This window comes from Hemiscyllium ocellatum, chromosome 2 (assembly GCF_020745735.1).
Source record: "Hemiscyllium ocellatum isolate sHemOce1 chromosome 2, sHemOce1.pat.X.cur, whole genome shotgun sequence".
Classification (NCBI taxonomy): domain Eukaryota; kingdom Metazoa; phylum Chordata; class Chondrichthyes; order Orectolobiformes; family Hemiscylliidae; genus Hemiscyllium; species Hemiscyllium ocellatum.
This window is the reverse complement of record NC_083402.1, coordinates 141499518-141512198: the sequence shown is the minus strand read 5'-3', so window position 1 is coordinate 141512198 and position 12681 is coordinate 141499518. Positions and strand designations below refer to the sequence as shown.

General features: G+C 41.8%; 1 protein-coding gene across 3 annotated transcripts in view; it reads left to right on the top strand.

The window, feature by feature from the left end:
* The window catches only part of tmod1 (tropomodulin 1), a 107680-nt gene that overhangs the window by 48832 nt on the left and 46167 nt on the right, over positions 1-12681 (top strand). For all 3 annotated transcript variants that reach the window (XM_060846635.1, XM_060846633.1, XM_060846634.1), the window contains exons 3-4: positions 440-596; positions 11564-11683. In XM_060846635.1, the coding sequence (XP_060702618.1) occupies positions 440-596; positions 11564-11683 (277 nt within the window). The remainder of the gene's footprint in view (positions 1-439; positions 597-11563; positions 11684-12681) is intronic.

The window sequence follows — 12681 nt, the reverse complement described above, 5'->3', positions numbered from 1 at the left end:
TTTCCCTCCCCCCACCTTGTCTCAGTCGGTTCCCTCAACTCAGCACCGCCCTCCTAACCTGCAATCCTCTTCCTGACCTCTCCGCCCCCACCCCACTCCGGCCTATCACCCTCACCTTGACCTCCTTCCACCTATCCCACCTCCATCGCCCCTCCCCCTAGTCCCTCCTCCCTACCTTTTATCTCAGCCTGCTTGGCTCTCTCTCTCTTATTCCTGATGAGGGGCTTATGCTCGAAACGTCGAATTCTCTATTCCTGAGATGCTGCCTAACCTGCTGTGCTTTGACCAGCAACACATTTGCAGCTGTGATCTCCAGCATCTGCAGACCTCATTTTTTACACATTAATCGTTACAGCAATCCCACTACTCTTTCAACTGAAGATATAAAATGACGTGTGTAGCCAGTGGGAAAATGTGAATTTTTCTTTCCCTTTTCCAGAATGACCTTCTACCTGTAGGATTAAGGCAAAAAGATCAGACAAAAAAGGCACCCACGGGTCCATTAAATAGAGATCAGCTTCTGGAACACCTTGAGAAACAAGCGAAAGAGTGCAAAGACAGAGAGGACTTGGTTCCTTATACAGGAGAAAAGAGAGGTAAGTGATAGTTTATGCCATATCAATATTTGCAAACCCTGTTTCTAAGTTAACTGTGAGTGATTGGTTGACCAGATTATTCTAGGGCTATGTGCTAATATTAATCAGTAGCTTATTTTGTATCCGGTACAAATCAAGGCGTGAAATGAAGGGCTACTCCTATCTCTCATGTTCCGTTTTCATCAACTCCTCACTCTGTATATTTGAGGGTATGCTTCACACTTATTCAGATCCAGAGAACGTTGGCACAGCTTGACTGAGACAGCTTTAGGATTCCAGTAATAACAACAGAAATATTCAACAGAATCGGCACATGGTTAGTGTTTCGGATCAATGTTCTTTCATCAGGACATGCTCCATAAATGTGCACAACTGTTCAGATTCTGGACCGCTCCTTCCTCCTCGGCATCCTGAGGGGTCTTCAGCTTCAACTTCTTGATCCAGGGGCTATTCAGGAGGAGCTCAGGGTCGGTGCTAGTCCTGAACTTGCTGGCACATTTGTTCCTCCTTAAACTCTCTGAGCCTTGCTGTACCATGGCCACAGTGACAGTAACTCCTGCTGTGGCTGGATTCGTTGGTCACAGTTCCAATAACCTGGTTGGGAAATATCAGAAATCGAGCAGGCCCTCAGTAATATGATTAGTCAGTGTTCACATCACACTCAAATAAGAGTTCAACATTGTCCTCCATTCAGTGGGACATGGAGGGCTCTGACAAGAAGAAATGATTTGACGTGGCCCTTTGACATAGGAACCTTATTCCAATGAATGCAGCACATTTCAAGGTCATGCTGCCATGCCACACAAACACAGGAGGAGATTGGGATTGGGGTACGATTACTGAAATCTTGGCTCCACCCACCCCTTCTCACGGATCACCCAAGAAAGGCAGCTTTGCATATAACAGCACTCGGTAACTGCTTACAGATCAAGGTGAGAGATAAGCACGTCCATGGCCATGTATGGCAGTTGGATTCTTAGATTGCCTTTGTGAATCGTGGTCCCCAGGAAACAATTTTAAGGTCAGCTGTGATTAGTTCTGCTGTACAAAGATGACTGTCTTTAATCTGCAATGATCAATGACATGGTCAAGATTATTTTTGACCATGATATATATACCCTGCACAGATAGACAGTGCATGTGTTTCTCGTGCAGGATTCTATGATTACTGATGATGTCACCCTGTATTGTGTGAGTGTCTGATTAACGCAACTGGCCCTTGAAGGGGCTTCACCTCCCTCAAAAAATAGAATCCCATGTGTTCAGACAGAAAGCAAAAACTCTTTGTTTGCTCATCCTAGGTTTGGTTGCAGCCATTTTCCACTTCCATTGCCTGTTAATGATTTGGATGAGAATGGAGGCCAATACATCACTGATTGGTCACTGAGTGATAATCTAGGTGACCCCACCAAACCTTCACGTTCCTTTCTTCCTTGCACTTTCTGTTGACCCGATAGTCATACAGCACAGAAACAGACCCCCTCAGTCCAACCAGTCCATGCTGACCATAATCCCAAACTTAACTACTCCCACCTGCCTGCACTTGGCCCATATCCCTCCAACCTTTCCCATTCATGGACTTATCTAAATGCCTTTTAAACATTGCAACTGTACCCACATCCACCACTTCCTCAGGAAGTTCATTCCACACACAAACCACTCTCTGTGTAAAAAGGTTGCCCCTCGTGTATTTTTAAATTCTTTCTCCTCTCACCTTTAAAAATATGCCCTCCAGTCTTAAAATCCTCCATGGTTGGGAATTGACCTTATCTATGCTCCTCATGATTTTATAAATCTCTATAAGGTCACCCCTCAACTTCCTAAGCGCCAGTGAATAAAGTCCCAGCCTTTCCAAGCTCTCCTTATAATCCATACCCTCTGGTCACAGTAATATCCTGGTAACTCTTTTCTTTTCTGGTTCCGAGCTTCTATACAACTCTTTCCTGTGTGTCTTCATCTCCTAACATTATCTGCCTGATCTCCAGTCCTACTAGATATATTGTAGTGCAGTGTACCCTTATCAAAGCCAGGGTGATGGAGACCTTTGATCACACTCCTGTCCCCACACTAACCCATGTCCTCCAATGCACTATTATCTCCCACCCTTGTATGTTGAGTTTCCTCCTGTCGCAATTATCGTCCCCTTTGCATCACAGCACGGTGCCTCCAAACCCCATTGATTTCTCCAGCTTCCTAACAACAGCAATAGCCTGATAAACTAGCTTGACGTTCAGGATGAGCTGTCTAGCTTTGTGTCTGTGCTAGAAAACGTGGCAAGACAGAACTCCTGTGAACTTTCAAACACAACAAGGTGAGGCAGGGATGGTCTGAGTATGCAAGTGAGTACAAAGTTGATGAGCACTCAGTGACTGAGATAGACCCTGCTCTGATGCATGAAATGGGTCCCTGGCACTGTGCACTAAACAACCAGGCAGCAACATTACAATGTAAGGGGTTGGTGTGCTCCAAAGTGCAACTCTGATGTGGAGAACGTCAGAAGTATGCCCATGATGTGGCCAGGCCATTGGGAGTCTGATGCCAACCTTTGTGCCCGGGGGGCGGGTGCAGGCCCCACTGCCCGTGGAGTGTACTCTGAGGTGTGGGTGACTGCAAACCAAGACAGAGATCCTCTGCAGGAACAAGAAACCAGCTGAAACTGCCAGCTGCCCACTCTGCCTTTCATGTCAGGATTTGCCACCATCTAGAATTTCTGTTGTACATGGGAGAATAGCAAACTGCATGTCAGTGAGGTGAAATCAGGCAGTAATGCAATGTTTTTATATTCATTTGTGGGATGCGGGCATCACTGGCTGGGCAAGCATTTATTGCCTGACCCTAGTTGTCTTTGAGAAGGTGGTGGTGAGCTGCTTTCTTGAACCGCTGCAGTCCACCTCCTGTGGGCTGAGCCACAATGCCATTCCAGAGGGAATTCCAGGATTTTGACTCAGCGACAGCGAAGGAACAGTCGATACATTTCCAAGTCAGGGTGGTGCATGGCTTGGAGGGGAACCTGCAGGGGGTGATGTTCCCATGCCTTTGCTACCCTTGTTCTTCTAGATGGAAGTGGTCATGAGTTTGGAAGGTGCTGTCTGAGGATCTTTGGTGAATTTCCGCAAGGCATCTTGTAGATAGTACACACTGCTGCTACTGAGCATTGGTGAAGGAGGGAGTGGATGTTTGTGGATGTGGTGTCAATCAGGCAGCTGCTTTGTTCTGGTTGGTGTCAAGCTCCTTGAGTGTTGTTGGAGCTGCACCCATCCAGGCAACGGGGAGTATTCCATCATATTCTGGATTTGCTCCTTGTAGATGGTGGACAGGCTTTGGGGAGTCAGGAGGTGAGTAACTCACGTAGTATTCTTAGGAAGCTTCCATTCCTATTCCTTAAAATGCACACAAACGTGACTCTTGCTACTTACTTCTTTCCTTGATCCTTACTTTGCTGTTCAAACCTTAGGTGGAAACGGACTTTTCCTCTCAATATTGAGAACCTCATTTTTCTGATCTTGGTACATTATTTTTCCCAGGTACACACATCGTTCAGGCACTGAGAAACATAAGCCCCTGATGTATGTTTCTTCCACGAATTGCAGTATTCCCTGGAGTATTTCCAATCTTGCTGGAAGAGCACAGCAGTTCAGGCAGCATCCAACGAGCAGCAAAATCGACATTTCGGGCAAAAGCCCTTCCTGAATGAAGGGCTTTTGCCCGAAACGTCGATTTCGCTGCTCGTTGGATGCTGCCTGAACTGCTGTGCTCTTCCAACACCACTGATCCAGAATCTGGTTTCCAGCATCTGCAGTCATTGTTTTTACCTATTTCCAATCTTCCTCATTCCCATTTGTACATGAGTGCCTGCCTGGGTCTTGCAGTTGTGAGCAATCATTGAAATCAAATGGGGCTTAACAGTAACAAGGCACGTGCAAATGAGTGTGCAAGACAGTTCAAGATCTGAAAGTAAAACTAAGAGATGACATAACCGATCTCTCTTTTCAAGTCTGCATACTTCCATTTCAGTTTGACAGAACAGGATACCGTACATCTGAAATAAAACCTTTTGTTCAGTGTAATGTCTAAATAAAAGTTAAAGGCAATGTTCTAACCCACTAGATGCACTAGAAATTCACTTCTCTTCAGTCCTAATGTCTGGTCACTTGCTATTTGAATTTCCCATCTTGTTCCCACACACCGAGCTCTCTGCCATCAGGCTCCTACAGTATTCCAGTGAAGCTCAATGTGGGCTCAAGGATATTTTACAGTCCCGGTTCAGGCTTCAGTTCGACACTTCACTTCCAACTGTAACCTTTGCCCTGTATTCCATATTCCATATTCGGTGAACTTTCACAAGAAAATTCAAACCTTTTGGCAGCACAAGCTTTGAGCTGATTCCATACCTTACAAGGATAACAATCTATTTTGGCCCCTTTTATCAGACTAAAAAGGAGTTACTTTACCTTTAAATACAAAGCTCCCATAATATGTTATGTTGTAATTTATACCCACTGTGAACACACCGGGTGGCATTCATTTGTCATATGCTTCACCCACTGTATTGTTATAACATACTGTGATAGTACCGTTATTCCCAGGGTCGTTACAGAAAAGATTTTGTTAAACCATCCAATTCACTTGACTGACATTCTCTGGTCAAAGCAGTATCCACCAACAGTTAATAGAGAAAAAAGAAAACTAGTATGAACAAATTGTCTTCAACCAATGATGACAAAGAAATATGAATTACTAACTCAAACTGTATGATTTGAACCCTTCTTATCTATTCAGAAACACACACACTCAGACAGACTGAATGTAAAGACATGGATTTTAAAGATTGAAAAGAGACAGGTAAAATGCAGTTTGATAGTGTTAATATGGAGGACAGCACTTGATGAGTGGTTTGAGTTCAATATCTTCTAGTTTTCTTTGATCTCTTTGCAGTTCCTTGCTGACAACGCAAGGTTTTTACCCCAAAGTTCAGTCTTTCAGTCACTGGTTCAGAACCGATCCTACGAATATCCTGCAAGGATTTTTTTCTGTTCCTTTGGCAGAGCTATGGAAAAGAAGTGTGAGAGCAATTAGCAGGAGTTAGATTTGCTGGAACCTTTCACACAGAGGAGGGAGAGGAGCTCTCTTGATGCTTTTTCCTTCAGGCGTTAGTCTGTCTCTGTTACTCTTGTTTACACACAGAACGGATGTTGGTGTTAAGTGTAATTGTCTCACATCCACTCCAGATGGTCCGTGGGTAAACCGACAAATCACTGGACAGCATTGGCCCTGAATGCAAAGAAATGGAGATAATTAGTCTGGATTTGATACCTTTACATAGGAACAGAATTTCTCATTAGTTCCACCAGCTTTGCAATCTACAAACAGCTCCAGTAAACATGATTTTTAAAACCACTGACATTTTCTATACAGTTTCTTTGATTCAAAGCAATATTTTTCCAGTTTTAGACCACAGTCAAATATAAATAATTATAAAAAGATCTAGTCTTTACAATGCAACATTTTCTGGAGAAGCACTAGACATGTCCATGGAAACCATCATCGTAGCTCTTGGCTCCCAACAGTTGGCTTTCACATGGCCTATCTTATGACAACAGTATCAAGTTGGTGTTCTTGATACTATCTTTTATACTAATCTGCAAACTATCTTGTCTTTTTATTTCTGCCAACTCCATTTGCATTCTGTTCACTATCATAGTCACTTTCTGTCCAGTTTCTGTCTGCATTTGCACACAATGGTTTTCAAACCTCAATGTTGTTTTACAGATGGGATCTGACTCCTGAATGAATACTGTTTGTAAATTGTTTCAATAACAACGCTTCTGAAAGGTTTTCAAAATCTTGACAAACTTCATTCCTCTTATTATCAAGCGAACACCACTTCTTTATCTCTAGCAAATTCCTCAGAAGCCCAGGTCTGACTCTTCCTCAGCTTTCTACGTTTTTGCCTTTAAACTTCTAGGAATAATTAGCATTCATGAAACACAGCCGTCTCATCAGTATCATAGCCTTCGGACTGTTCATTAGAAAGAGTCAAACAAACTTCCATTGCTTTTCCCACCAAAACACTTTGGAATAGAATTGTCCAAATTTCTCGTGGTCTCTCTAACTTTGTTGAACCTTCCTCAAATTGCATGGAATGCATATTTACGTTTTCAATATATTTAGCCACTAGGCAAATACTCCTTATCAAATCTGCCTGTTACACTTGGTCCATGTAATCAAAATGTTTTTATTATTGAGTTCAAATTCCTTGGTTTTCTTTTCTCTGCAGCTCTAATTGAAGGTTTTGCATTTCTCTTTCTCTCCCTTTCTTTCCAGTTCAAGTTTCTACTTTATTTCTGTCTAACTTCCTTCATTTGAACGGAATCTGAGACAGCTCAGTTTGCATTTTGTCAGGATTGCCATTCCTTTCTTTGAGGTTCAAGTGCTGAGCCAACACCTTAACCATTCCAGCTTTCCTAGTGCCTATTCTTCAATCCAATTTTAACTTTTCCACCCACTTTTAGATTAACCTCTGTTAACTGTTGCAATTTGGCCAAATCCTCTCCATATGACCATGAACATTCAAGGAAAACTTTAGCAAAGGCATAGGCATTTCAACATTACTATGAATACAGCAAAAGTTACTCTGAGAGCTTGTTCATTTAAACTCCTGTTAAACCAGAGCACTCATCTTAGTCTTGAATTGAATATCCTACAACAGCCTCCCCAGTTTGTTACAATTCCCATTATGATCCATAATTTTTAGAAAGGAATTCAAAGTTTTCAGTTAATAGTTGAAAGGATGATGCAACAAAATTCAAGATGTAGACTGATGAATAAAGTGAAAGCACTGTACCATAAGTGTCATTTTTGTTGGCAATATATACTTTAAACTACAGCATAGATCTTAATACACAACTCAAAAAGAATGCTGTCATGTATATATTGCAATGTCCTGAAAGCAGAACTTTGAATTCTCCTAAATGATTCCTCTGAAATTATTTTTAAGTTTCAAGGTTTACTTCTGTTCTTTTCAACTCTTATCCTGATTAGGTGTAACCCAGAACAGTGCGAGTATTATTTGAGATCCTTTGCATATGCAAAGTCAATCTTACAGCTTTATTTTAATGCCTCTTGAAGTTGTTCTTTTCAACCTTTTCATAAACTTTCACCTGCATTCCAGCGCAGTGAACCTGTCACATTTCTGGTCTTTAGCAACTCTTTTTCCAAACTCTGGCAGACTAACTGTATCTGAACATTTTCAGGGACACCTTAGAAATTTTCATCTCTGAAAACACCTCCATGGCAATGTGAATCACATGGGCCTTGTATGTAGGTAAAGGTACTGATTAGCTATCCTTAGAGAGCAATGTTCCCATCCACCAATCAATGCCAATGCAGAGCTTCCACTTGTCGAAGCTCCTGTTTCACATGGACCTCAGAGCAAGAAGAATTAGAGGGAACATTGCCTGACAGTGCAACCCTTTTTTTTTGGATGTAAATAGATTGGTTACAGCACAATTTTTACTGCCTGACTTTCTCAACACTTTTTCTAAGCTTTCGGAGATTCTCAGTCTCCAGTGTTGCCGCACGAGCTACACTAAGGTTTATAATTATCTTCGGTCTCCTAAAAGATAAAGTGGGTGTTTTAGCTTTTGGCCCACAGACTTCTACAAATGTTTAATCGATAAGTATCATAAGTGGCTCGAACTTCTAATAAAATGGAATGCCACTGGGCGGTAGTTTAATGTGTGCCTGTTTCCCTTGATCATGTTTCAAAGTTTATATCATTGCTTGGTCTGCTGTCAGTGCAGTTTTTGTTATTGAACTGGTGGCAGCTAAAAGCAGTCTTGAAGATCCTTATCTTGAAAGGATAATTATCTTGAAAGTGGGATACTTAGATGGGAGGCTTTGCAGAAGAAAAGAAACATCTTTATAACTATTTTTCAAAATGCAGCATGTTACTATAATGAAATAAAATCTTTCAGCTATAAACAATAATGAGTGTTACTCTCTAATTGAATTCTTTCCATTGTTTTCAAGTGAGACCAATTACCAAGCTTACTCCTGTTCTCCTGATCTCCCACTTTTCCTCTCTCTCTGTCTGTCTCTTCATTTCCCGCTCTCCCCCTCTCTCTCTGTCGCCCCCATCTATCTCTGTCTCTTTCTCTGTCTCTCTCTGTCACACACACACACACACACACACACCTCTCTTCACCTCCCACTTTCCCTCTCTCTCTCTGTCTTCCTGCTTTTGGAAGTTTTGAAAAATAAATTTCTTTGCCCTTGTTTTGGAACCTCTCATAACTCTGTCGTTCATTGCTAATTCATTGGTAACTTTCCTTCCTTTAAGGTCTCCTGGCTTTTTGAAATTTAAAGTCCCTGTATAGTAATATTATTGGCGAGGCAATAGTATAAGAGTAATATCGCTCAGTTCATCAGCCTAATACATGGGGCCATGGGTTCAAATCCCACCATTGTAGATGATGAAATGCTGTTTTTGAAATATATAGAATTTTAAAAAGTAATGTAAGTCCATGACAATCATTTAACTTCCATAAAAAAAAGTCTGGCTCACCAATGTTCTTTAGGGAGGGACATCTGCTCTCCTTACTTGGTCTGGCCTACTCTTGATTTCAAACTCAGAGCAGCATGGTGGCCTCTTTTGGATGAGAATAAATGCTGACTTAGCCAGTTTTCTTTTATTTCAAAATATGCTCTTTTCATAAAAATACCTTTTTTTATATATATTAATTCTATATTACGTTAAATATGTAAGTCACTAAAGCAGTTTGGTTCTGTAAAATAGCATATCAAGGAAACAAACAAACATTGGAATTTGACTCTATCCCAACAAACCAAAGGCATCTCTTATTTTAACCAGTCTATGTTTACATGCCTCTGAGGTACCAGGAACATCTGATAACTGAACAGACCCCCCATGAGCAGAAGACCTCAGACTGTTGTCTTTCCCCACGGTGCCTTAATGCTCACATCCTGGGAACGACTAAACAAAAGTGTAGGTTGTTGTAATGTGTAGTGAATCACCAGTGGGCCGATGATCACCAGCCTGACATTGGTGTTAGGTCATTCTTCTGTTTAGCCTGATCGAAGAGGGATTTCTGTCCTGCTGGCTTTGTAATGTAAGTAGTTGATTGAAAAGATAAATATTGCTCACCTTGAGTCACCTTGTGTTCTAGTAACACTTGTTGTGATAAATTTTATCTAGTAATTGTTCTCCAGTCATAAACGACTGCTTCCCTGCCTTGACAGAAATAGCAGTGACTACATTCCATCCTCAGCTGCGTATTTATTTCTTGAAGAGATCTGCCAGCCAGTTGTCGAAAGGCGTTATATTGCACATCACTCCAACTGAGTTTCATTATAACCAGCAACCAATCCTGTCCCCCCCCCCAACTCCTCCTATTCTCAAGTTACTCAAAATTTCCTGGTAATTGACGTAACATTGTGCTAAATTTAATCTCAGAATTGAATTTTCATGTTTGTCAATTAGAAATCACAAATCCCTAAATTAGAAATCCCTTCCATTCTCCCATCTTGATCGTTCCTCCCCCGACCAGGGTACTTACACTTGCACCCAGTCCCAAAGGCTTTAGTCTCTCTGATATTAAGACTGAAATACATCAAATTCATTTTAGTCTCACTTTCTTCTGCCAAAACAATCCACTGCTTCAGGATTATCTGCAGAGCAAAGATAAACTCCCGCTCGCTTGCTCCACTGTCAAATAGTTTTTAAACCCCTACCCTTCCTCCTCCATTAACGAGGAGTGGACTGAACATGTGGGTTTTATTGCCACTAAGAATAACTCCATTTACTCAACTGTCTCTGCTGCATAGGCAAAAGTGAGGACTGCAGATGCTAGAAACCAGAGTTTAGATCAGTGTGGTGCTGGAAAAGTACAGCAGGTCAGGCTGCATCTGCGGAGCAGGATAATTGACTTTTCTGGCAAAAGCCCTTCATTAGGAATAGAGGCTCTATTCCTGATGAAGGGCTTTTGCCCAAAACATTGATTTTCCTGCTCCTCGGATGCGGCCTGACCTGCTGTGCTTTTCCAGCACCACTCTGATCCAAACTCCTGTCTCGGCTGCATCCCTTCCTTCTGTCGTAAATTGTAGACGTGTAATAATGTCTTGGCTCCAGCACATGACATGACGTTAGGGCAACACAGTGGCTCTGTGGAACATCACAGCACCAGGGACCCAGGTTCAATTCCACCCTCGGGTGACTGTCTGTGTGGAGTTTGCACATTCTTCCTGTGAATGTGTGGGTTTCCTCCGGGTGCTCCAGTTTCCTCCCACAGTCCGAAGTTGTGCAGCTTAGGTGGATTGGCCATGCTGAATTGCCCATAATGTTCAGGGACATGCAGGCTAAGTGGGTTAGCCCGTATGGAATGTGGATTATGGGGACAGGTGGGGTGGGGTGCACTTCAGGGTATCAGTGTGGACTTAGTGGGCCGAATGACCTGTTTTCACACTTTGGAGATTCTATGATAGTCTCACCAATGTCTTGCGTAATGGAAGCATAACCTCCTTACATTTTATGTTCATTTGAGGTTGTTTTATTCTTCCTGCCAACGTGAACACTTTCATATTCTTGCACCTTATACTCCAGTTGCCAGATTTTTGCCTACTCATCCACCTATCTATATGTGTTTCCAAACTCTTCACATATTCTTTACACTACTTTTCTATCTATCTTGGTGTCATCTGTAAAGTGAGAACATATTGTATTTGGGCATTCCTGCAAACTGCTGTTTCTTTTGAGTCAGGTGCATGCTGTAATTTATTTTTCATCTCAGCTGCTGTTAAGAAGGTGATAGTAATCAGTTTTCTCCTTGAATCACTGCAGGCCGCGTGGAGGTGGCGTTAGGGAATGAAGAGTGGTTGAACTAGACTCTGCTTTTTTAAATTATTTGCACAGACTGATGTGTTGCTTTGTTATGGACTTCTTTGAACAGGGAAACCTTGGATTCCCAAAGAGAAGCCTGTCCAAACAGTAATTGACAGTGTTACCCTGGAACCAGAGCTGGAAGAAGCCTTGGTCAATGCCACTGATGCTGAACTGTGTGACATAGCAGGTAAGGGATCTCATACTTGGGAGAACATTCATTTTGCAGTATCACTTGCCAAAGATAGAAGATTGCACTTTGATTTATTTTTGTTACTGTTCCTTTGAGTGTATGTTGCTTTTGAAACTATTTGCTTCCTACATCGGACAGGCCAGCCTTGTTACTAGTTTAGGGTTGAGGTGCAACATGGGAACTTTAGTATTGCAACATGGGACCTGGCTGTTGGTCCAAATGGTCTGTGTCAGTCAGTATCCTCCACACAAGTGCCATTGCTCATCCCATATACCACCTTGTTCCCAAATCCTTTTATCCCATATTTCTTTGAATCTTATAACAATATTGATCTGGTGACTGCTTCACTCATTAACCTGAGTAATATATTTCACAGCTTTATCACTCTTTCTACAAATGTTGTCATCGTTCCTGTCTTAATCTGTTTATATGTAATCTTTAATATCTATACCTTTTCTGTCTAGTGAGGAAATCAGAACTCTATTGTCTTGCAATTAAATATTATCCTCATGAGTCAAATCCATCGATGATTTCACTATTCAAATGATAACTTTCACCCTACTGGCTCACTTGTTAATTTTAAATCTAAGATTGACGTGGTTTGTGAAATATTTTGTGGGAAGAAGCCCAAATTGAGATTGTGGAGTCAGGATCAGATTTGCATCCCTCCAGAGTTTGGTGCATTTTTAAGGATGAGACTCAAATGCAATGTGAAATGTTAGCAGAGTTAATGCTGATCCCTCTAGACTGAAAGTAGATGTCAGACATCCCCAGGTTGCTCTATCTCTATTTGCCCATTCAGTTTAAACACTGGGAAGACTGGTTGGTGTTAGGGCTGTTTAAGAGAATAGGGTCAAAGGAGCAAGGGGAGAGAGAGAGTAAGTAATGGCTTGAATGGCCATTTTACAACATTGTGCTTTGGAGAGGAATAGTGTTGAAAAAAATAAAGCATCCGTGGAATGAAGATTCTATAAAGGGCAGGTGTCATCACCCAG